The 26,562-nt window shown below is 43.6% G+C and overlaps 1 protein-coding gene and 1 long non-coding RNA gene across 3 annotated transcripts in view; one reads left to right on the forward strand and one right to left on the reverse strand.

The window, feature by feature from the left end:
* Window positions 1–16,880, reverse strand: part of DR1 (down-regulator of transcription 1) — a 33,610-nt gene extending 16,730 nt beyond the window's left edge. The window contains exon 1 of the mRNA XM_089677314.1: window positions 16,348–16,880. Within this exon, the coding sequence (XP_089533440.1) occupies window positions 16,348–16,567 (220 nt within the window). The 5' untranslated portion in view covers window positions 16,568–16,880. The remainder of the gene's footprint in view (window positions 1–16,347) is intronic.
* Window positions 16,881–16,887: 7 nt separating this feature from the next.
* LOC149462215 (uncharacterized) overlaps window positions 16,888–26,562 on the forward strand; it is a 114,840-nt gene continuing 105,165 nt past the window's right edge. Inside the window, exon 1 of one of the 2 annotated variants that reach the window (XR_016312699.1) lies at window positions 16,888–17,521. This is a non-coding gene — a long non-coding RNA (uncharacterized LOC149462215). The remainder of the gene's footprint in view (window positions 17,522–26,562) is intronic. The other variant, XR_016312700.1, reaches the window with a different exon arrangement.

Genomic DNA, 26,562 nt, shown 5'->3' on the forward strand with positions numbered 1-26,562 from the left:
TGTGGGATGAGATGAATGTGCGCCGGTCCAAAAGTGCACATGTGCACCTTTATCCAGAGCAGGGGCATTCTAATACACAAGGTGCGTTATTGGCCATATCATCAGCCAAAAACGAAGGGGGAAAAAGCCTAAGAAAATGAATGCAGCCACTACATATAAACGATTGTTAAGCTTCAGTATATTAAATTTTTTGGTTTAATACCGCTTTAATATTGCTCCTAAAACTTACACAAATTTAAAGTTCAACTTTCTAACCAAACATCCAGGTTCAACTATGAGGCCAAATTTGTCCAGTAAAGATCAGCTGAAAGCCACTTGGCCCCCTTTCCACATCTATTTTTACAATGTATTAAAAGACTCCAAAGGCTTGAAATTCTAATGGATGAAATAAAAAACACAAAGAACAACCCAACTTATAGTATGCAAAGAAAGGGGACTTAAAGTTCCTCTAGCAAACAGAGAGGCTTGACAGACGAGGAAGCCTCCAGCAAGCATCCAGAAGGAATACAATGTCAGAGTTCTCCCATGGGTGAGGTAATGCTGAATCCACATCTGCTGCCTTTACCAATCATGTTTAAATTATGTATTGTGTGAGCTCTACATTGAAAAAAACAGCTTTAAATTTTCATCAGATGTGACAATCAATGAATAACATTCTGTGCTTTAAAAATACAATACAATCCCCTGTATTCCACTACCTGAGCATTTCTGGAGATGTGCGACTAATACTGGCCATATGTCATCAAAACATTAACAGATAAATGAAATACGCAAGCAAAAAAATAAATAAATAAAATATATGAATTTGAGTGAAAAGAGATTCACTTTATTGTCACAAACAATAAAGACAAGGATAGTCGAATTCACCAAGATATGTAACAAACTACATTCGTTATATCTCAATACATTTTTCAACAAAAATTTTAGCACAAATATTACAATGCGTATTTAAAGCATACAATCGTTTTTAGGTTTTATATAATGGTTTTTTAAGGATTTCTGAGAAAAAAATGCAGATCAGCGAAGGGAAAAAGACATGAAACAGTTAAATTCTTGGCACTATATAAATTCTGTATAACAATAATAATAATTTATGGGAAACCATTTTGTGCCTTAGCCAATCAACTCATACATACGCACGATGATAAATCGCCAACATAAGGGTTTGCTCATACTATGGGAAGTGACCTGAATTCTCTCTGTGACAACGTTCAAAAAAAATGGCAGCCCATATGACACTACCTGACAGTAATACACTGCTTTTTACTGTGCAGGCTGCTTCGATTATATAGCCTAAATCTTTGTATATTGTAAATATCCAAAATATTACAACAAATGGATGATTTCAAATGCATATAGTAAATTTTGATGAACAGTGCAATAACATTTGATGACTTAAAAAGCAATTTTACCATAGAAATAACACCCAGGGTAGTTCAAATCTTGTATATTTTATACCTTTGGAAACCAACCCACTATGTGAAATAATGCTGCACAATCCAAATGTGGATTTTGTTACAGGAAAAAGTGTTTCTGATGTGTATTTTCTTGGTGCAATCAGAGTTAGACTTTGGTTAACCATTTTCTATAGTCTTCAGGACAGCATATGGGACAGAGGCTTCTCCAATCAGGACAGAAAACCTTAATAAACCTTTGTTGCTAAAAGTGAACTTGCATAACTAACTTAAATTAATATTTTCCAAGAAGCCACTTATGCCATATTTCCTTAATAGAACATACCAGCATTCTTTGCAAACGGCAGGACAAAGGTGGTTCAAGTGACCAGTGTTATTTTGCAAAGAGAACCACAGCTGCATGTGAAATGGGAGCAGGTAAAGCATTTGAAAAGGGAGGAGTGCTGGTATATTCTATTCAGAGGATTTGGAATTGCATAGGCGACTTTTTGGAAGCTTATGCTTAAATTAAAAACACACTTCAAAAAAACAAAAAAAAAAAAAACCACACACACCACATCCCATGCACACTGCTGTCAGTTTGTCAAAGCACCTGACAATTTTGTTGGTAAATTGAGTTGTTTTTCATCACAAAATAATGGAAAATGGCATGGAGAATTGACAAAAAAAACAACAACAACCCACCAACCAATACTGCAGTGGTCTTACCACACTGCATTGGGGAAAGCCATCTTACAAGTTGTTTGCAATTACTGATTATCACTATGACCAGTCCAGTTACTATGGTGAATGGGACTTGTTCAGTTCTATCCTAATCCAATTCTATTTTTTTAAAGAGAACCTGTCACTTTGCCCATTCAGATGCACTTGCCAAGCTCTGATATCTGCCTATTCTGTTGGAGCCCTCACTCAGTTGCTCTATTAGAACAGAGATTTTGGGTATGGGGGAGCACATGACCTGCATGAGAATGCTCAGGCCTGAAAGGCCAACTGCCACTGGAACTTGCCTGGGGGGGAATCCAGCAGCCTGTGTAGCACCCCTCCCCCCATGTGGCCTCCGCCCAACGATGTGGATGGCCTGGCAGTACACCCTGCATGAGCTGGGCATGGTAAAGCGGAGCTTGACAAATCCCCGGTCACCCTGGCAACCAGACACCGGTTACCTGAGCCTGTCCATCCACTGGCACCAGGTGTGAGCAACTCCCATTGTCTGACACCCCAGACATGCATCTCTGGGTGCCAGGCAGCCAATCCAGCTCAAACATCCAAAAAAATCCAGCTCAGCTGCTCTCCCACAGCAGAGTCAAAGTTTCTCTCTTCTTCTCCCCACACCAGCATCCCCATGCACCCTCTGCCCCGCCCCCAGTAGACCCACCGCCACTGTGCAGAAAGGCTCCCCACACTACGTTCCCCCCCCCCCGCCACCAGCCACACATGGTGCTGGAGACAAGCAGAGTCCAGTCCACACAGCATGCCACACGCATAACAAGAACCTCAGTCCCAACAAGTCATGCCACCCAGCAGCATGCCCGCCTCCAGTCCTCTCCATGTGCAAAGATCTGCCATCTCCATCATCGGGTGAAAAAAAAAAAAAAAAACTAAAATTTTTTTTAGCTGGCTCCTAGATCAAAGCAAATTTGTGAAGCACTGGACTAGAGAGATCTATTGCTAACATAAGTCAATATCTTTTTTCCCCCATGGTCTTACATACAGAGTTACTTTCTAAAAAGGTAACAAATATAAGAATCCTACTTTTGTGCTCTTGTTGCATGCTCAGTAAAAGGCCAGGTTTTCTAACAGCATTGAAAGTGTTAAACTAACCACTACTAGTCCATTTAAAAGAAGACAGAACAGACTGAAAAAATATTCAAAGAGTTCCCTTGCTATATGCCGAGATTGAAACCAGACAGATTTTCACTAGTGAAAGCTTTCATAGTTCAATCTACTGAAACGTCTGTAAAATAATGCTGGAGAAGAGAAATCATCATGCAGTTTCTTGGTGCTGTATACACATACAAAGACTGTATGTGAACACACTGCAAAATTTATTCCCATGGGCAACAAGTTTAAAAGGCTAAAAATCAAACCTATGTGGCTTACGGTCAAAGTAAAAAAAAAAAAAAAAAGCTATAAATAAAAGAGCTTTTATTAAATATAAAAATGAAGGAACGTTTATCATTTAAACATTACAAAGAATATAACAGAATATGTAAAAAGGAAATCAAGGCCGCCAAAATGAAAACTGACAGATTGCAAAAGATAGCAGGACAACCCCCAAAAAAATTCTTCTTTTCTTCAAATATATTAATTAGTGATGTGCCGAAATGAAAGTTCTGTTGCCGAAACCAATACCAAAACTCAGAATGCATGTGGCCGAAAACCGAACTGAAAACGTGCAACATATGTGGGGGTGGGGAGGCTCAAATGTATTTATTTTCTAGTTTCATGTATATTTTTATTTATGATTTTATTGCTATCACATAAGAAACCAATAGTCCCCTATGTGATATCATATGAGTGACAGGTCCTCTTTGTAGGGGGGGGAGGGGGTGGAGGGGAATTATGTGCAAGGAGAGGGCAGGAGAGGAGCAGTGTATACAGTGGGGGAGCAGTGTACAGTTGCAAGAAAAAGTATGTGAACCCCTTGGGATTACGTGGAGTTTTGCATGAATTGGGCATAAAATGTGCTCTGAACGTCATCTAAGTCACAACAATAGAAGAACACAGTCTGCTGAACATAATACTACACAAACATTAGATGTTCCCATGGTTTAATTGCACATAACATGTAAACATTCACAGTGCAGGGAGGAAAAAGTATGTGAGGCCCTAGCTTAATGACTTCTCCCAGAGCCAATTGGAGCCAGGAGTGAGCCAACCTTGACTCCAATCAGTGTGATGATATTGGATGTGTTGCTGACAGCTGTCCTGCCCTTAAAAAACACACACCTGTTTTGGGTTTACTGGTTTCAAGAAGCACTCTCTGATGTGAACCATGCCTCGCAGAAAAGAGCTCTCAGAAGACCTATGATCAAGAATTGTTGACTTGCATGAAGCTGGAAAGGGTTACAAAAGTATCTCCAAAAGCCTTGATGTTCATGTGTCCACGGTAAGACAGACTGTCTACAAATGGAGAAAGTTTAGCACTGTTGCTACTCTCCCTAGGCATGGTCGTCCTGTAAAAATGACTGCAAGAGCACAGCGCAGAATGCTGCATGAGGTAAAGAAGAATCCCAGAGTGTCAGCTAAAGACCTACAGAAATCTCTGGCACATGCTAACATTTTTGTTGACACATCTACAATAAGGAAAACATTAAACAAGAATGGAGTACATGGGAGGACACCACGGAGTAAGCCATTGCTGTCCAAAAAGAATATTGTAGCACGTTTGAAGTTTGCAAAAGAGCACCTGGATGTTCCACAGCACTACTGGCAAAATATACTGTGGACAGATGAAACCAAGATTGAGTTGTTTGGGAAGAACACACAACACTATGTGAGGAGAAAAAAAGGCACAGCACACCAACATCAAAACCTCATCCACACTGTAAAACATGGCGGAGGGAGCATCATGGTTTGGGGCTGCTTTGCTGCCTCAGGGCCTGGACGGATTGTTGTCATTGATGGGAAAATGAATTCCAGAGTTTATCAAGACATTTTGCAGGAAAACGTACGACCATCTGTCCGCCAACTGAAGCTCCGCAGAGGATGGGTGATGCAACAGGACAATGACCCAAAGCATACAAGTAATTCTTCAAAACAATGGCTGCCACAGCACAGAATACGCCTTCTGGAGTGGCCCAGTCAGAGTCCTGACCTCAACCCGATTGAAATGCTGTGGCATGACCTTAAGAGAGCGATTCACACCAGACATCCCAAGAATATTTCTACACTGAAACAATTTTGTGAAGAGGAGTGGTCCAAAATTACTCCAGATCGTTGTGCAGGTCTGATCTGCAACTACAGGAAACGTTTGGTTGAGGTTATTCCTGCCAAAGGAGGGTCAATCAGTTATTAAATCAAAGGTTCACATACTTTTTCCTCCCTGCACTGTGAATGTTTACATGTTATGTGCAATTAAACCATGGCAACATCTAATGTTTGTGTAGTATTATGTTCAGCAGACTGTGTTCTTCTATTGTTGTGACTTAGATGACGTTCAGAGCACATTTTATGCCCAATTCATGCAAAACTCCACAAAATCCCAAGGGGTTCACATACTTTTTCTTGCAACTGTATACAGAGAGGCTCCCTCACTGGCTTTCACTATATGTTGGTGCCGGTTTTAAAATGCAATTGTTGACTTTTTTTTCTCTTCACTATAGCTCACACAATTAGCTGTCACTTTCCCCGGAGCTAAAGGAAACATTGTTTCTTTTAAGGGCTCATGTACACTGCAACTGATAAACTCATGTTTAGGAGCTGTTCAGCATTTTTTTCAGCAGTCCCTGAACTCTCCCTAATGTTTTCCCATGTGTCCATGTACACTATGTCATTTACAGGCAGTTGAGTTTACAGTTGTTTTTTGAACGCAGAAAACTTGCGTTCCGCAGGAGATTTTAGCAGCGTTTCAAACGCAATGTGTTTGTAGGCGTTTGCATTTGAAAATTTTTTTAGCTCTTCCATTTCCAGATGCTGTCCAGAGCCTATTTTCATCAAAAAAAATACATGCAAAGTGTTTTCCCGGTACTCAAATGGACCTAGCACACCATACTTTGAGGTTTTGCATGAAAAAAAAAAAAAAGTTAGACACTGCTGAAATAATTTCTGCACAGAGATGAGCTAGAACACATCCAAAAAAAAAAAAAAAAAAAAAAAAAAAAAAAACCTCAACAAATATTGCTCTCTCTGCTTCTGCTCTCTATCGCTCTCAAAATGTCTGAAATTGCACATTTTTTACTGTTTTTCAGTGCTTTCTGGGCATTTTTGGGAGGTCTCCTGAGGTTACCTGAAAGAACCTCTTCTAAACGCAACGCTCATAAACGCGCAAAATGCGGTATGCAAATGTGGCTAAACAGACGTTTTTTAATCTACGTTTTCCAGCAGTCAGTTTCCATCGTTCAGAAGTGTCCCGTGTACATCACGAGGCCTAACTCGGAGAAGAAACTAAAAGGAAACGGCTTCTTTTAGCTTGGGGGAAAGTGACAGCTCATTTTGGGAGCTATAGTAAAGAAAAAAAAAGCTGGCAATTACATTTAAAAACCGGCATTGATATGTAGTGACAGCCAGTCACTCCTCCTCTCCTGCCTTTCTCAGCCGCCCTCACATCTGCAGTACACACAGTCTCCTGCATTGGCACAATTTTTCCAACCGGCAGAATGCCGATAGGGCTATTTTCGGCCAATATGTTTTGGTGGTCGAAATTTCAGTGCATCCCTAATATTAATAGTAAAAAGGTCAGGTCCGAGCATGTAGGCCCTTTACACAATAATCAAGAGTGGGTGACTGAGGAAAAGAGAAGGCAAATTTATTAAACACCTTCTTCAGCACTGTGTATACATAAGGAGCATGGGGGAGCTCTTGTCCATAATGGGCATGGTATTGACACAGCTCCAGATGATCCACACTGGCTCACAATTGATATGCTCCAGAAATATTTAGAATAAAAAGGTGAATAAAGCACCTGGATCAGATGGCATACACTCATGGGTCCTTAAAGAATTGAGCTCTGTCATCTCAAAGCTATTGTTTCTTACTTGTAGAACTCTTTAATGACTGGCATAGTACCACTGGATTGGCATAATGCCAATGTGGTGCCAATATTTAAAAAGGGATAAATCTCTGTACCAAGTAATTATAGACCTGTTAGTTTAACTTCTATATTTGGGAAGATACTGGAGAGTTTAATAGAAGACCACACAGATGAGGTCTTGCTGGAAAAAAATATTTTTAGCAACAGACAGCATGGATTCATGAAAGACAGAAGTTGTCAAACAAATCTGATTTCTTTTCATGAGGAGGTGAGCAAACCCTTGGACAGAGGGTGGCAGTGGACATGGTATGGTTGGATTTTGTAAAAGCGTTTGACACAGTTTCCCACACACGGCTAATGTGTAAGGTAAAGTCTACAGACTTGGGGGGGAAATCAGTATGTAAATGGCATAGTAAACTGGCTAAGATTATATTCAGGGAGTAGTGGTTAATGATTCATACTCTGAATGGTCTAGGGTTATTAGTGGTGTACCCCAAGGTTCAGTGTTGGGACCCTTATTTAATATATTTATAAACTATATAGCGTCTGGGATTAAAAATACCGTTTCAGTCTTTGGAAATTACACCAAACTTTGCAGTTGGAGACATCCTGTAAGGACGTTATTCAACTTACAAGCCGACCTCAATGCACTATTTAATTGAGCAACTACAGTTAGGTCCATATATATTTGGACACAGGCACAATTTTATTTATTTTTTTCCAGGTATTTACCAGAACATATTCAAGCTATAGTTATATTATGGATATGGGCTGAAAGTGCACACTCTCAGGTTTAATTTGAGGGTATGTACATGCAAATTGGAGGAATCTTAAGAGTAGCCATCCCCCTTTTTCAAGGGACCAAAAGTAATTGGACAGTTGAATCAAAAGCTGTTTTATGGGCAGGTATGGGCTACTCCGCTATTTCTTCATCAATTAAGCAGGTAAAATGTCTGGAGTTGATCCTAAGTGTGGTATTTGCATTTAGAATCTATTGCTGTGAACCTACATAATGCGTTCAAAAGGAGTTGTCCATGCAAGTGAAACAGGCCATTGTAAGGCTTAAAAAAGTAAACAAATCCATCAGAGAGATAGCAGCAATATTAGGAGTGGCCAAGTCAACAGTTTGGTACATTCTGAGGAAAGAAGAACGCACTGGTGAGCTCAGCAACATAAAACGGCATTTATGTATACAATGTGTCCTAGCGAGCGCACTTCAAAGCTGCTGGATGCACAAAAACCTTTCTAAATATACAAATGGAAAATGAAAGTGCAGTGCTAAGATGAATGGTGACAATATTAATAGTATAACGTCTTATGCAAGAATGACTAAAAGGTGTAGGGTCCAAAATGGTATGATAGGTGACCAGTTCAAAATGATATAACAGTGGGTGAACAGTCCGAAATGATAAATCGTGACTTTAATCAATACAAGCACTGCTCCAGCATCCCGATGTGAAAGTATGGAAAGATTGCCCACTCACCAGAAGCGCACTCTTAATGCGCATATATAGATCCCAACAATCCGGAGGTCCTATTCCGGTACTGCCCGATGATAGAATGATCCTCGGGTGGTCCCTCAATTTTGGTGGTAGGTGATGGGCATACTGGTCTGGTCTTAGGGCTTGCTTCCTAGGCCTGGACAGGTCACCTGGAATACTGGGCTGAGGTGTAGGAGCTCAGTGCAAAGCAATAAAGATAAAGGTGCTCATAGTGTAGTATTCCAAAGGATTTATTAAGTATAGATTAGTAATGTATCAAAGGTATGCATACATGAATAAAATAGACGCACAAGGTAACGGTGAGTAGTAGTAGCATGAATAGCTGAATACACTGACCAGTGTGAACCATTAGGTGGCCGCCGGACCTCCTGATCCGGCAGCGTGACGTCAAGGCGTGCAAGGGCTCCTCCTAGACGCGTTTCGTGCAAAGACACGTCTGCTGTAGGGGTGATGCCACACTGTTCCGTGTATTCAGCTATTCATGCTACTACTACTCACAGTTACCTTGTGCGTCTATTTTATTCATGTATGCATACCTTTGATACATTACTAATCTATACTTAATAAATCACACCCCCACACACTCAATCCCCCACACACGCACGCGTTCCATCCCACACACGCGCACGCGTTCCATCCCACACACACACACGCGTTCCATCCCACACACACACACACGCGTTCCATCCCACACACAATCCATCCCACACACACACACACACACACACACGTTCCATCCCACACACACACACACACACACACACGTTCCATCCCACCCACCCACCCACCCACACACACACGTTCCATCCCACACACACACACACACGTTCCATCCCACACACACACACACACACACGTTCCATCCCACACACACACACACACACACGTTCCATCCCACACACACACACACACGTTCCATCCCACACACACACACACACACGTTCCATCCCACACACACACGTTCCATCCCACACACACACACACACGTTCCATCCCACACACACACACACACACACACGTTCCATCCCACACACACACACACACACACACGTTCCATCCCACACACACACACGTTCCATCCCACACACACACACACACGTTCCATCCCACACACACACGTTCCATCCCACACACACACACACACACACACACACACACACACACACACACACACACGTTCCATCCCACACACACACACACACACACACACGTTCCATCCCACACACACACACACACGTTCCATCCCACACACACACACGTTCCATCCCACACACACACACACACGTTCCATCCCACACACACACACACACGTTCCATCCCACACACACACACACACACACACACACACACGTTCCATCCCACACACACACACGTTCCATCCCACACACACACACGTTCCATCCCACACACACACACACACGTTCCATCCCACACACACACACACACACACACACACACACACACGTTCCATCCCACACACACACACACACGTTCCGTTCCATCCCACACACCCACACACACGTTCCATCCCACACACACGTTCCATCCCACACACACACACACACACACGTTCCATCACACACACACGTTCCATCACACACACACACACACACACACACACACGTTCCATCCCACACACACACACACACACGTTCCATCCCACACACACACACACACACACACACACACGTTCCATCCCACACACACACACACACACACGTTCCGTTCCAGCCCACACACACGTACACACACACACACGCGTTCCATCCCACACACACACACACACACACACACACGCGTTCCATCCCACACACACACACACACACACACACGCGTTCCATCACACACACACACACACGTTCCATCCCACACACACACGTTCCATCCCACACACACACACACACACACACACGTTCCATCCCACACACACACACACACACGTTCCATCCCACACACACACACACACACACACGTTCCATCCCACACACACACACACACACACACACGTTCCATCCCACACACACACACACACACACACACACACACACACGTTCCATCACACACACACACACACACACACACACACACACACACACACACACACACGTTCCATCCCACACACACACACGTTCCATCCCACACACACACACGTTCCATCCCACAAACACTTCTTATCTGCTTTAAGCAGTCTAATGTCTTGTGACTCTGTTCCTTTAGCCTAGAGAAATGACATCAAAATGTCATTTCTCACGCTTCTGGCATCTGGGCAACGATGCTTTATTGTAAAAATTCCCCAAGAAACAAAGGGTCCAAGGCCAACACATTTCATAGGCATTACAGGCACTGATGGGCGGCACTGATATCGGTGCCCCGATTATAAGTGCAGTTCGGCACTGTGACATTTGCCGCTTATCGGCAATACTTTGCTCACGCTGTGACAGCGTGAAGAAAGTTCTGCCGATAACTGGCAACTGTGTCCTAAGGACACAGCGATCACTGACCACTGCGGGTGCACGTTCTGGGAGGACGTCATATAACACCCTCCCAGAACTGGACAACCATGCTCTAGCAGTCATTCTGCTATAGTGTGGTTGTAAAGTGGTTAATCTCCAAATACAGAAAGGTTTCTTCACAGCAAGAGCTGTGAAATTGTGGAATACTCTCCCTCAAGAGTTGGTTCTGGCCAGCTCATTGGATTGCTTTAAAAAAGGCCTGGACTCTCTTAGATACACAGAATATAACTGGATACTAACATTTATAGGTAAAGTTGATCGAGGGAATATCCGATTGCCTCTCGGGGGATCAAGAAGGCATTCTTTCGCCTGCAAGAGCAAATTGGATTCTGCTTTGCTGGGGGTTTTTTTGCCTTCCTCTGGATCAGTGGTTCTTAACCTGGGTTCGATCGAACCCCAGGGGTTCGGTGAGTCAGTCTCGGGGGTTCGGCGGAGGTGACCCACACCCGACTCATGATTTGTGATGACATGGCCAGTGGTCGGCAAGCCGCGGCTCTTGTGTGCCGGGCGCCCGCTCCCCTCCCTCCTCTCGGGCGGCAGGGACTCAAATGCAATGATTGGCCAGTCTCGCTGCCACTCACATCCCGATAGCCAGTGATTGGCTGTCAGGATGTGTGTAGGCGGGGCAGCGTGACGAACGTGAGAGGAGCTAGGCTCCTCTCACAGTCCGCCCTGAAGACCGGAACGGCGCGGGAATACAGCGAGAGGAACGCGCAGAGCAAAGGTAAGTGAATTGACACAGGGGGGACTTGGGGACTTAATATGGGGGATGAATTAATATGGGGAATGAATTACTATATGGGGGATGAATTACTATATGGGGGATGAATTACTATATGGGGGATGAATTTTCATACCGTTTGTTACAACATATCTTTGCGAGCAATCCTTTTCGAGGATGCTGGACATAAAGACGAAGAAAAGGAACAGACTTTGTTGCGAAAATGACATGAGAGTGGCACTTGCCAAGGTAATGTCGCGCATTTCTGAACTGGCCTCTGAAAGACAACAGCAGTCACACTGATTTGCGGTAAATATTCATTATTTTGTTTTTGTGTGAAAATCATGTTTTAATGGTTTTGTTCTTTGTTCTTAATGGTTTTGTTCATTTTGTGCACCTATGTAAAAAATATATACCTATGTTTTGAATTTTAAAAATCATATTTTATTTTTCCAATTAAGAAGGGTTCGGTGAATGTGCATATGAAACTGGTGGGGTTCAGTACCTCCAAAAAGGTTAAGAACCACTGCTCTGGATCAATTGTGGGTATAGGATAACTTTTCTTTTTTTTTTTAATTGAACTGGATGGATTTTTGTCTTTTTTTCAGCCAGACTAACTATGTAACTATATATACACAACGACACATTACATGAGAAATAAAGTATGTTCTACATTCATGAAGAATCCAGTGTAAACAGCTCAGGTTTGTAATTACCTAAATATATTTACATAAACTCCATATGATCTTGGATGGTGCGTTTGCCTTCTGGGCTCAGTATTTCTTTATTGCTCAACTGCCACCATATAATTAGAATATATTAAACAGCACCTTATTCTGTACACTGGTCTTTCACAAAACAGATAAAAAAATTAAAAAGGTTAATCTATTCTATGCACATTCACTGTTACGCAGAGTCAACCAAACAGATCCAATGAAAACACTGTCTTATAAATATTCAACACTTGACTCTTCAATGCTAAGAATAATGCAGATGCTTTATCTAGCAAGCTGTCAGCAGGCTTATGATTTATACAGACACAAAATGTGATATATTACTAGCTCTATAAAAGTGGAACTTATCAGCAGGTCTCAGGGGAATGTAATGGGCAGATTGCCACCTGCTGAGTGATGTGCAGACAGGACTGCTCTGAGTTAGCCATCAACAGAGGCAGAAAAATGAACAGTTTACGTAATACATTTTATTGGCAGAGTACATCAAAATCACAAGCTTCTAAGACAACACACTTCTCCACGTCAGCCATGGAGCGACAGTGCTGACATGCAAGTGCCAATATGTCAGAGAAATCAATTAGAGGTTTTTCCTTTCGTTTTGAGTTGTAATGTTTAATATTTACCAGATAGAAATTTTGAATGAGACTTTTACGTTTCCTTTTTATGATTGTGTTTTACTTACAGACATATGAGTTTCTCTTTTACTGGCAGTGTATTCAGAAACCCTGCTAAAGAACAGATATGCTTGCAATGAAAGAACAATCAAGCACAGTCACATTAAAACATCTACAGATTTGGGACCAGTACAACTTATTGCATGTGAAAACACAAACACACACACACACACACACACACACACACACACCTTGGAATTGCTGGAAGAGATGTATATATCAGCCATTTACATACACAAACATATCTTGTAAATGGAGCCAGCAGACGTTCCTGTGAACATAATGACTTTGTGAAAGCCAGAGTTTGCATAGACTTATGTCAAATTCACATCTATCCATGTTTTATTTTGTCTATGTTTTAATGTGTGTTCTCATTTTTTTTGGGAACTACAATGCACAAAAATGCACAGAAAAACAGGTGTTTCATTCTTCAAATTACAGTGCAACACTCAGAGATCTGAACAGTCTTATTGAAAAACATTGGAAAAACGTGGAAGTGTCAACACACACCCCACATGCCTGTCAATAAGTAGCTTAGGCACAGAGCAAAGTCACACGCGGAGCCTAGTGTTCCCTATCCCTAGAAGTGTGGATGTTTCACTTTCCAAATGCTCAGCTCTGGCACTTCATGGGACCTTCTATGTCCCAGGTGGCTTGGTCATGTCATAGCTATACAGGTTTAGTTTAACCACTTCCTGACCGGCTGTTGTATATAAACGGCCGGACGGTGGCACTGCAGGGTCGGGTGGCCGTTTATAAATGGCCTCCCCGCACCACGATCCGGTGCCCGCTGTGTCTTCCGGACACAGTGAAACACCAATCGTCGGACAGGACCTCTGTACGAGGTCCCGATCATGTGATCACTGATTGGCCAATCAGTGATCACATGCAAAGTAGTAAGTAATATGTCACTTCTGACATCATTGCTTACTACGTGAAATCTGTGAATGATCACAGAGGTCACATGGTACAAGGCTACTCACAACAGCCTTGTACCATGTGACAAGCTGTGACCAATCACTGCTCACTCAGTAGTTCTCAATGGCTGCAAGAATGCAGACAGAGAGAAAGAGAAATGATTGCTTTTACATCCTATATGGGTATAAAAAAAATCAGTATAAAAAAAATATATATTCTTCATCACCCCCCAAAAGTAGTACAGTGTCACCATGGTGACACTGTACTGCTAGGGTGACAGTATGTAAAAAAATAAATAAATAATATAAAAAAAAAAATAAAATGTAAAAAAAAGTGTTTAAAAATTATAATTTTTGGTTATAAACTAATTTGGCTTATTTTTTTTTTACTAAAAAGATAAAAACATAATACATTTTGGCCAAGATTTATGATGAAATATTATTTATTTGCAAAATTTAAGAAAAACACTTTTTTAAAATTTCTTTGGACATTTACATAGCAAAAAAAAATAAAAATCCCAGTGGTGAATAAATACCAACTAAATAAACTAAATAAAGTTTTATCTGTCTCAAAAAAAAAAATGATAAATTCATATGGGTACAGTGTTGCATGACCGCGCAATTGTCAAAGTGTGATAGCGCTGAAAGCTGAAAATTGCCCTGGGTCAGGAAGGGGGTGAAAGTGTCTGGACTGGAAGTGGTTAAATCAGATATATAGATATATAGATAGTTGATAGTTGACTCATTACTCTCAGCAATTTCTCAATAAATTCAAATAACGATGTGTCAAGTCTACCCACACTTCAGCCAGACATATCCCAGGTGCAGGTTTATCCCTTACACAGTCAGTATAAATCACCAAAGGTAGAAGGATGACTGCATTCAGCTGATTGAGAAACTTTTTTTTCCATCCCAACCATGATAACGGAATAAAACCTCGTACATTTCTCAGCACTCTCTCACTAGATAAAGAGTTTTTATGCTTTGATTAGGTAGTTGCACTAAATTCAGGCATCCTTGTACATATGTGATTTCCACTGTATGTGTCATATTATAGTGGATGACCATAAAAAGGTATCAAAACCCAAATGCGTCTTCAAACATAGAAGACTACATAACATAAGAAACAGGGAGTGAATATTTTCCAGCTGACTCAAGAATTCTCTAAGCACTTACTAACAAGATTAGAATGTGGGGCCTTATCCACTCAGGTGTATCTGTGCGTACCTCTGTGAAAACAGCCATCTTTACCTGCATGGGATGCACAGGTGTTCCACGTATCTGCATGGCAATCTTATTCAGGTCTATCAATACGCAGCGGCTACAGGGACACAGCTGCTGTGCAGGTATGTGTCCCTGAATGCACATTGTCTGTTCTGGACATACACAGCTGTCAAACTGGGAGCAGAGGCTGAGTCAGTAGAGCTGTGCGTCCCGAAAGACATGAAAGGGACTGCCTGCGCATGGATGCACGGAACACCTGTGCACTGGTGTACACATAGATACATCTGTGTGAAGGAAGCCAAAGTATATGTAGATGATATGTTGCTATCAGACTAGTGAGAAAGACACCAGTATGCTTAAGTAGGAGATGCTTCAGAACAGTGCAAAGGTGGGATCTCTGAATGAGGTATGACAGACCCCGACTCTCCAACCTCTTGGCGGCAGGGCCCCGGCCACCTAACCTCCTGGCGGCGGGGCCCCGGCCACCTAACCTCCTGGCGGCGGGGCCCCGGCCACCTAACCTCCTGGCGGCGGGGCCCCGGCCACCTAACCTCCTGGCGGCGGGGCCCCGGCCACCTAACCTCCTGGCGGCGGGGCCCCGGCCACCTAACCTCCTGGCGGCAGTCTGGTGGGCCCCAACCATCTATCATCTGATGGAGGTCTGAGAGACCCTGGCCAATATGTGATAGAAGTCTGCCATCTCCAGGTCCCAATGTATGGGTATGTAGACGATCAGCTCATATCAGACTAGTAAGAAAGCCTGCAACGTATCTCAGAGTGTGGGCTGCCTGCAATGAGGGGCAATGGAAGGATTTCTGATGCAGATCCCACAATTGCTGTCACTGTGTATAGTTCTCCCCTTCATTACAAGGCATGACATGGGGGTGTAGGTAAAGCCTGCAGAGGATCCTGGCAGTGCAGGAGAGGATGGGGACTCTGGTGATACCCCCCTTACCCTGGATGACATGCTCCGGGGAGATGGTCTTCTTCTCGGACTTGTTGCAGATCTCATTGGCCTCGGAGGAGATGAGGTGGATGAACTCGGTGCAGCAGTTGACCACCAGCTCCCGGGCATCATTGGCCACCCGTACACTGGGCAGAGTCTCTTTGATCATCTTGTTGATGGCAGCCCGGGGTATGGTGAGGTCGTCATCGTTCCCAGAAGAAGAGGCCATGGCGGCGGGGGTGGAGGGCGCTGTCACCGGGAAGGGAGCGCGGAGGACCCTATAAAAACAAAGCCGGGGAATCCACACAGGCCTCGCTAAATGAGCGGAGAGACAGAAGACGGCGCCAGCTCCCTGCTCCTCCTCCTCACAACATGGTCGGGGCTCCGAGGCTGCACACCGGGGGCCAGGAGACACTGCTCGGGGGGTTATAGAGGCGGCGGGCTGGCACCGGTCACGGGAACATCCCGGCGGAGAGAGCCTTCTCCAACCGGAAGCGGCGTGTGGGGGGAAGCGCGGCGTACTGCTCTCCACTTCCGGGAGCGCACCCACGTCCAGGTTACCATGGCTGTGCCGCGCTGGCGCGTGCTGACGTCACACGCTGCGGGCTGTTTCTGTGAAGGGAATTTAGATGGGTGATTGTCGTGGTGAGAATAACGGGGAGTAATGAAACGACCAAGCTGGCCAACCTGACGGATTTGTGGGCGGGGTTCCTGAAGTCACACATTGAAATAGAAGCCACCATTGGTGTCCTGACTTTTCCATACCCAGCCAGCTTGCCATCCAATGAGAGGAAGGCTTCAGTTGTCCCTCACTGGAAGTGTATGTATATCTGGGCACTTGCTGGCTTTCACGTGGAGATGCCTGATTGTTCTCAACCTGGAACGTTAAGTAAAAGAATTACCAATGGCCGGACAGGCAGGATTTTGAATGCAGAAGAGACATGCTTTGTCTTGTCTGTATTAAACATGCCTACCTACTGTTAACAAAGCTACCTACCTGCCTGTCCACCCCTGTACAGTGAGCCACGCAGGTGCGGCTCACTGTACAAATTCAGCAGTGCAGAATGCATGCACGGGAGTGACATCATCGCTGCCTGGCAAATGACAGCGGCTGGCATTTGGGACCCAATGATGTCAGCAGCCAGGTGGGGAGCTCCGGGACAGATCATTGCAGGGATCAGAGGTGAGTACAGATCCGCTTTAAGGCCTCATTCGCACGGAGTGGTATGAATAGGTGGGTGATTCATAGTTTTACCACCCCCTGACCTCCCAGCCCATAAGGCTGTAAACCTGTTGCACCAAAAATTACACCTCCCTGTTTTCAATGGCCAGATTTGCCTCCAAAAAAGTCCCATTAGAGATGTGGCACAGTGGTTTGGCCTTTTCAGGGTTAAAGCTGATCCTGACGTTTAATGTCCCTTTAAATAGTTAAAGCGGAGTTCCACTCAACCTATCAAAAATAAAAGCAGCTACAAAAACTGTAGCTGCTGACTTTTAAAAAAACAGCCACTTACCTGTCCCTCAGTCCCACGGTGTGTCCCCCACAGCCCGTTTCACTGGCCATCCTGTATTCCAGGAGGCCAGCATCTTCAGTGTGGGCACCCGGCTGTGATAGCTTGTGGCTTCACAGCCGGGTACCCACTGTTCATGCGCGAGTAGCTCTGCGATTCCTGAATGGTCCTGTAGTCTTCTGGAACCGTCACGTGTCCCAAAAGACTACAGGGAGGGGGGGAAGGACACCTTCCGCCTTCGATCGCCTAGGTGATTGGACCGGAAGTAGGAGCAGGTACCTGTAAAATTTGGGTACCCCCCCCCTTGCTCCCCAAAGGTGCCAATCCTTAATGAGGAGCAGTCCTTAAAGCGGAACTTCACCTTTGGGTGGAGCTCCGCTTTAATTTGGCTGCTACAAACTAGTACACAAACAGGTGCGCTTGCTGGGCATGCTCTGTAGGGCCCCTATAACACGGGGCGGACTCTGTTCTGATCAGTTGGGGACCAGAGTGGACAGATGACACATCTGTGTCTGCTCAGTTTATGCAGCGTAGACACAGCCCGCTCTGCTCTATGGGCGGCCAGGTGTAAAACGTTTCCACTGTCCGTTTACACCCAATTACCATCCGATCTGCCTACATGGAGGAGGATCGATCTCCTTTTTTTAGCGGACCAGATCAGCCCAAGAGGTAGGCGGGTGTCAATGGACACAAGTGTGTTTACAGCCACCTGTCCATAGGGATGAATGGATCTTCCAATCAAGTTTGCATGAAAAACTGACAAGAGGACCTAATCAGAACGCCCGTGCTAAAGGGGCCTGAACTGTATGTAGCCCCAGCCATATACAGTATACAGTGCTGTGTTCTGCCATTAAGAAGGTGGACTTACTACCCCAATCCTGGAACAAAATAGAGTCAGGCTGAGCGTCCCTTAGCTATTCAAAGAAATATTTATAGTCAATGAATGAATGTAAAGCTTCCTCTGAAGGGGAGAAGCAGGCAAATGAGGCTACAATCACACTCATAAAATGCTAATCTTCTGGGAATGGTTTAGTGGCGCTCAGCCGGACACTATTTTATTCTAGGAATGAGACCAGAAGTCCCTATGCCTTTCCCGGTGAGTCACAGTACTGTGTATTGTAGGTAGCTGCGGCTGCATACAGTTAAAGCAGAATTCAACCCATTGATTACTGGCTGTTATCAATTAGCATATGTAAGAGAGGTGACCTGCTGTCCTAATTGGTGCCTAATTAGTGTTTGAGTTAAGAGGGGTAGCAACTCTGTAGACTTTGCTCCTTGGAAGTTCAGCAGGACAAAAGTGCATAGTTTGAACATCAGTATGAAAACAGCCAACTATCTTTGGTTAGTACTCTTGTTTTAATTTAAAGCGGAGTTCCAGCTGAAACAAAAAAAAATAAGTCAGCAGCTACAAAAACTGTATCTGCTGACTTTTAAAATACAGACACTTACCTGTCCCTCGGTCCAGCGGTGTCCTCACCATGGCTGGTTTCACCGGTTGTCTTCTCTCCCTGGCGCCGGCATCTTCAGTGTGGGCACCCAGCTGTGACAGCTTGCAGCTTCACAGCCAGGTGTACACTAGGTATGTGCAAGAAGCTCTGCGCTTTGTGAATGGCCCCGTAGTCTTCTGGGACCTGTCATGTGTCCCAGAAGACTACTGGGAGGGAGGGGGGAGGACAATTTTCGCTTTCGATCACCTTAGGCAATCGTGGCGGAAGCGGGAGCGGGTACCTGTCAAATTCAGGTACCTGCTCCCCAAAGGTGCCAATCCTTCATGGGAAGCAGGGGAAAAGACTTAAAGCGGACCTTCCCCTTTTGGATGGAGCTCCGCTTTAAGTAAATCTTTTTTTAAATGTTTGGTTTAGTTCAGTGCAGTACTTGTTTGGCATTTGTTTTTCGTGGTGCTTTTTGGAAGCTGGGATGCTGTCCCATTTTTATGGAGATTTCTAGTCTACATGAAGACATTGCTTGCCTAAATTCACTGGTATTGCCCTGCAGTCTGAGATCAGGAAGCTGTCTAAGTCAATTTGTTCTGTTGACCTGCCTTGCAAAAAACTACTCTTCCTCAAAGACTGCACAGGAGAAGGGCCTGTTGGGTCAGGAAGAGTGAGGCCTGTGGACAATAAACATGTAGCTTTTGGTGTGACACTGCATAACTCCTATAGTGTTCTTTCTGAGCTAGAAGCAGATACAAAGTTGCAAATGTAGCTGACTGTTATCATAGGAAGCAGGACCCTGAGAAAAAATTGCTTTGCCTAAAGTAACCATTTTATTTAAGGTTCCATTCCAGGCAAGTGTTGTGGATTAGGCTCCTAAAAGGAGAAGTCATCTTCTTGTTGGTGATTCAATTGTAAGAGGTGTTTCTTTAAGAAATTATGTGGAAGTGTCAAAGTTAGTTAGATGTTTACCTGGTGCTGCTGTTAGGAGAAACAAAAGGCATATTTTAAAATTGTCAAAACTAGTGAAGAATGCAATGTTGATGTTCTCATACACCTTGGCACAAATGATTTGTCCCAGAATTTGTCCCAGGGGGTTTGTAGTGGAGGGGGTATGGAACGTTTGGTGGAGATAGGAGATAATGCAGCTTGGGTAGTTCTGGGGGAGGGGGGGGTTCTTTAAAACGCTGCAAGGTATGGCACTGTCGTGAGGCAGCACCCTCTAGAGTTCAGCGGAACTCTGTAGTGAGAAAATTAGAGGAGAGAGAGGTGTGCCAGACTAAGTGTAGTATAAAAGTAACAGTTTATTGCACACAAATATAAGCAACTCACAGGAGGTAGAGATTTTTCAGGCATCAAAATATACGGGAAGGACGTCATCCCGGCACAGTACCATAAGCAGAATGGATAGCCTTAGATGGGTTCTGATTAAAAAGCTGATTGCTTTGAAATGCGTCACTGCCCCCTTCCTGCGGCTCCACAATACGTCCTGACATCACTTCTGCCCAGCAGCCATCTTTGTTGCATTCCAGGCTGGTTTCTACCTATGTGACACAGCCCATGCTGGCTGGAGAGGCACAACACCTGCCAGGAGACCCGGCTCTCTCACACACCGCGGCCCCCTGGATATCCACCTGGTCTCCCTGCTCCTCCCATGGGATCGGTAAAGGAGAACCAGCCATCACGTTAACTGTGGCCCCTGGAACCCACCTAAACCTATCCATCCTGCTTATGGTACTATGCCCGGATAATGTCCTTCCCATATATTTTGATGCCTGAAAAATCTCTACCTCCTGTAAGTTACTTATATTTGTGTGCAATAAACTGTTACTTTATACTACACTTAGTCTGGCTCACCTCTCTCTCCTCTAACTGGCTTTACTGAGGGCAGATTATGTCAGACTAATCTGATTGGATTTTTATTACTATATTACTAATGTTTTGGACCAGGCTGGTGCTGTGGACATAGCATATCTTGATTTCAGCAAGGCATTTGATACAGTTCCACTTATTGATCTGATACAAAAGTTGTACAAGCTAGGACTTGGCCCTTGGGTGGTTAAGTGGATATGCAGCTGGCTAAAGGATAGCTACCAGAGTGTGGTTGTAAATGGGGTTCACTTGGAACTGAGACCAGTCACTAGTGGTGTACCACAAGGCTCTGTACTAGGTCCTGTTCTATTTAACCTATATGTAAGTGATATAACTAAAGGTTTGTTGTGTAAGGTTTGTCTTTTTGCTGATGACACAAAGATGTGCAATAGGGTTGATATCCCTGGAGGTGTATGTAACATGGAGCATGATTTGGCATTAGTGGAAGATTGGTCAAATATGTAGAAATTGCAGTTCAATGTTTCCAAAAAAAATATTGCACCTAGGGAAAAAGAATCCTTTGAGAGAGTACAACATTGGGGGGTACATTGTTGGCCATCACTACAGAGGAACAGGATTTGGGGGTACTTATGTCAGATGATTGCAAAATGAGCAAACAGTGTGATCAGGCAGTGGGGGAAGTGAATAGAATTCTAGGAGGCATCACCAGCAGGAGGAAGGAGGTCCTGATTCCCCTGTATAGATCTTTAGTTTAACCTCATTTAGAATACTGTGTCCAGTTCTGGAGACCTCACTTCCAAAAAGATATTGATATGATAGGATAGAACGAGTCCAGAGGCAGGTAACAAAAATGGTGAAAGGTCTGGGGGATAAAATATATCAAGAGCAACTTCAGGAATTTAACATGTACAGTCTGGAGGAAAGAAGGGAAAGGGGAGACATGATTGAAACCTTTAAATACATAAAGAGGTGGAATAAGGTTCAGGAGGTCAGTATTTTCAGCATGAAACCAAAACCAAGAACACGGGAACATGACCTTAAACGAACTGGAGGAAAGTTGAAAACTAATCTCAGAAAGTACTATTTTACTGAAAGAGTAGTTGATGCTTGGAGCGAGCCAGTCAACAGTAAATAACTTCAAACATGCTTGGGACAAGCATGGATCTATACTCGGATAAAAAAGTTAACAATCCCCCCCCAAGAAAAAAAACAGTACAAAAAGGGCAGACTGGATGGACCACTCAGTCTTTTTCTGCTGTCACTTTTCTATGTTTTTATGATTTAATGGTTTCAAAAAACAGTTAAATTCCTGGCATGCCAGGAATGCTAGCTGCTGTATTTGCTTGTGCTCTCAACCAAACTTTCAAACCATCAAATGGCTGGTGTCGTAACTGATCACGTGCAGCATTATGGCAATGCTAAGATGGTAGCTTCTGTGGCTGAAAAGGAGAGGAGAGTTTAGTTCCGCTTTAATACAGCGCGCCTAGCAAGTGCACTTGTTAGTGTAGTAAATAGTTCATTTTTGTCAGATTGGTCCAAATTAACTATTTAAAGGGAAATACCCAAATACCCAGCCTTTCCTTCTGTGACACCATGGGTTTGGTGCAGGGAGGATTCCCACACTGCTCCTGTGTGAATTCAGGCTATGACAAGCCTGGGTTCATCCAAGAGCAGTGGGAAAACCGCATACGATTTGCATTCCTGTTCAAATTGCATTCTATTCTTTGCAGTGCAATTTGCATCCATACATGTTGTATGGATGCAAATCGTACCGCAAATTATCAGAGCTCGGTATCCGTGAGTACTTTCCTGAAAGTATCGGTACTCATACTCGCTGATCAAAAAAGGGTATCGGTGCATCACTAGAAAGTAGGATTGTCACTAAATGCTGGGTTGGGGTCCTGATTCCTCTGGGTTTGCAGTGGAACCTCATAGATTTCTATGGGGCCAAGAGAGAGATGAGTCTCTTGACCCCATATATTATAAGACTGTGAGATTTTACTGAACAAACACAGGCAAAAGAAAGTAGAGGAACAAATGCATCAGGTAAAAATTATGGCAAAATGCTGATGCCCAAACTGTGTGAGTCTACAGTGGAAGAAAGGGTGGGTTGGGTTATATCTGCACAGTGTGAGGCATTAGAATGGCAAGGAAACAAGTTTCAATCTTAAAAGAGAATTATAGCAAAAGCTTTTTTGCCCATACTTTTCTTCTGTGGATCACAGGAGTGCACTTACTTTTGCTCTCCTGTGACCCAGAAACAAACGATAGCAGGCTATTGCCCAATATCGGCTGTCATGGCAGAACCACTCCAGGCTCTTAAAGGATCCCAGCAATAATGTCAGGATCCACCTAGCTGTTTAATTGACAGCTGGCTCCTCCTCTAAGTGCACACCGCTCCAGTGTGTACTGACTGACAGTCACTGCTCTCCACTCTGAGCTGACAGAGAATTGAGCAATCAGCGGTCATGTTATCACTCTCAGGCTTAGGACCTATATGGGACAGCTGCTGTATCACACCAATACCAAGGCAAAAAGGTGAGTATGTAGGTTTATTTTTTCTTACATATTACAAATGTCATCATCAGGGGCGGACTGACAACTCATGGGGGCCCCCGGGCAATAGGGGATCATGGGGCCCCTGTGTCCTTGCCCAAACTCAAAAAAGCCTATGAAAAAGGTACCAGGGGCATCTCATGGGGCCCCCTACTGACCCCGGGCCCCTGGGCAGTGCCCGAGTTTCCAAATGGTCAGTCCGCCCCTGGTCATCATCAGCTATACAGTATACCTGTTTTTAATATATTTTGCATGGTGATTCTTTTAACAATACGGCCTCATGCACACAGGGTGTTTTTGCAGCCACTTTGATGGTGTCTCCAAACGGCCCTCCATGTTATCCTATGTGTCCATGCACACATAGACTTTTAGAAGCTTTTAGTAGCAGTAGGATTTACCAGCAGGAAAAAAAAACCTAGGGCCAGTGCGCCCAGGAGCAGCAGCGTTTTGGCAGAAAACCCGCTTGACGTTTGTAAGCGTGGCTAAATGCGTGTTAATGCTAGGCACCTTTAGCGTTTGGGCGTTATTTCATTTCAATGGCCAGAATATATGATTATTCTGGCCAATGAAATGAATTAATGCACAAGAGCTTGATTCTTGTAAACCCACCTAAAAAGCTTGAAACCGCTTTTGAGAAAACCCCCTCCTAAGTCCACTTAGTCTGCACATCACACTGCCTTCAGTGCAGACCAAACTACTATGGCCTCACACTATACCATTCCATTGTGGTGCACTACTGCATACAGGTTAAGGGGTGTTGCATTAAAACAGACATTTCATCAATGATGGACTTCCAATCCATGATAACAGAAAAACAAAACATACCTGCACCTTCTTTTAATGCAATGCATACCATTGCAAGGCATTTTAGGTGTGAATCTGTTTGCACCAACTATATTTTTTTTTTTATAGTGCCGTATGTTAACGTTAAAAGAAAACATACATTACCACAATTCCTTGGTCTGAATGAAGCCTTAAGTTTAACTATACTTTGAAATATCTCATTTTCTAATCTTCCCCCTCCCCATGAAAAGTATACTCCCTTGCACTTTTAACATACGGAATACCTCCCAACTTTTTGAGATAGGAATGAGGGACACCTATAAGCAAACTTATGTAAGCAAAGAACACACCCCCTTAATGGAGAATTCTACCAAAAAAGATTATTTGTTTAAACCCACAAGTGCTTTTGTTACCACTACTATTTCTTTATATTGGCTTTTGAAATTTACAAATGCAGCAATTTAGAAACTGGATGAAATGGTAAACCACTTTTTGATAGATAAGCAGTGCCTTTAATATACAACTATATAGATCAAACCAAACAGAGGGACAAATGAGGAGGAAAGAGGGACAGAGGGACTTTGTTCCAAATCAGGGACAGTCCCTTGAAATCAGGGACAATTGGGAGCTATGCATATAGTAGATGCAGTAGCCGGCACCATCTGGGTTGCACCCTATGCAGGATAAGAAAAGGCTGCTTACAAGGAGGAACTGCCAACACTACGGCACACCTGACAAAGGTAATGGTCACCAAAAAGGCCCCCCAGTGGGATATCCTGCACTGGTTCAAAGAGGTTTGTGAGGAACTGAAGGTACCAAATTCAAATCTTCAGGAGGAGTGTGTATAAAGACCTTGATGAGAGTGCAAAGCTTCCCTAACATTGCTTCAGAAAAAATGAGGAAGGGTTGTAACAGCGCAAACACTGCAAAGTCCTGGGAAATGGTAGTATGGGGTGATCGTGGTATTAGTGGCTACTGTATGAAGAGCGTAGGATTCCGTGTGGCACTGAGGGCAAGGCTTCCAAATAAGCTGTAGCAACTTCTGTAGATGAGAAAAAGGAGAGAAGCGCCTCTAAGTGCAATAAGTCTTTTTATTCAAGTCTAAATGTAGAAACACTCACATGTGTGAAGTAATCATAAGCATAAAAACCGTGGAATAGTTAACAGTGGGGTGGTAACCCGGGTGAAGAGCCGTCATCTTACTGCGATGTGGGGAGGTCAGCTCTCGGCTGGAACAACGTGGTGGCTGGAAGGGAACAGTGGTGAGGCCGGCTGGCGTGCACATCCTCCCTCAGAGCCAGATGGAACGCACGCTTGAACGTAGCGGCGGTGTGGCCGTGATGACGTCAGATCCCAGGGTGCACTGCGACGCGTTTCGGAGCATGCACTGGCCGTGGAAGGCGGAAGTGCACTCCTTTTTCAAGCAGGGGGAGGTGGATGAACAGGGGTGAATATATAGGGAACGTGAGTCTAATTGATCAATTAACCAATTAACCAGTGATTGACCATTGCTGTCAGGTGAATAGTGTAAAGTCATGGATGTTAAATGGGGGGGTAAAGGAAACCAAATGGAAAAAAGAGAGGATGTAATAAATAAGAAAACAGAAGACGAAAGAAAAATGATGAAATGAAAAATGACATTAATAAAAGATTTTTGAACAGCTGAAAATCAAAAAAACTATGTGAAAAAAATTGATGGGGGTAATAAAAATACAAAAGGAAACAAAGAAAAAAAAAAATTATATTCTGGGAGATTAGTGGGGTAAAATGTTCACCTTGCAGCACTGGCACATCAATTATGTAACAGTAGTGAGCAGATATTTAGTGGTAATACAGCATGATTGCAAGGTGGGATATGGTTATGGCTCTACAGGAGCTTCATAATAATTCTAATATATATACATGTTGCTAGCGGGTATATTGACAATGGGTGTTAACATGGTAAGATGATAAACATATTGGTAATAATACATGCAAATGACATTATAAAGAGTAAATTACATTGTAAAAAATAGTAAAAAAACAGAATAAAATATAAATAATGAACAAAAGGTTATAAATAATAAACTAAAAATTGGATTAAAAAATAAATAAAAAAATGAATAAAA

Source organism: Staurois parvus, unplaced genomic scaffold, assembly GCF_062004578.1.
Source record: "Staurois parvus isolate SC_StPar_1 unplaced genomic scaffold, SC_StPar_1.0 ptg000183l, whole genome shotgun sequence".
NCBI lineage: Eukaryota > Metazoa > Chordata > Amphibia > Anura > Ranidae > Staurois > Staurois parvus.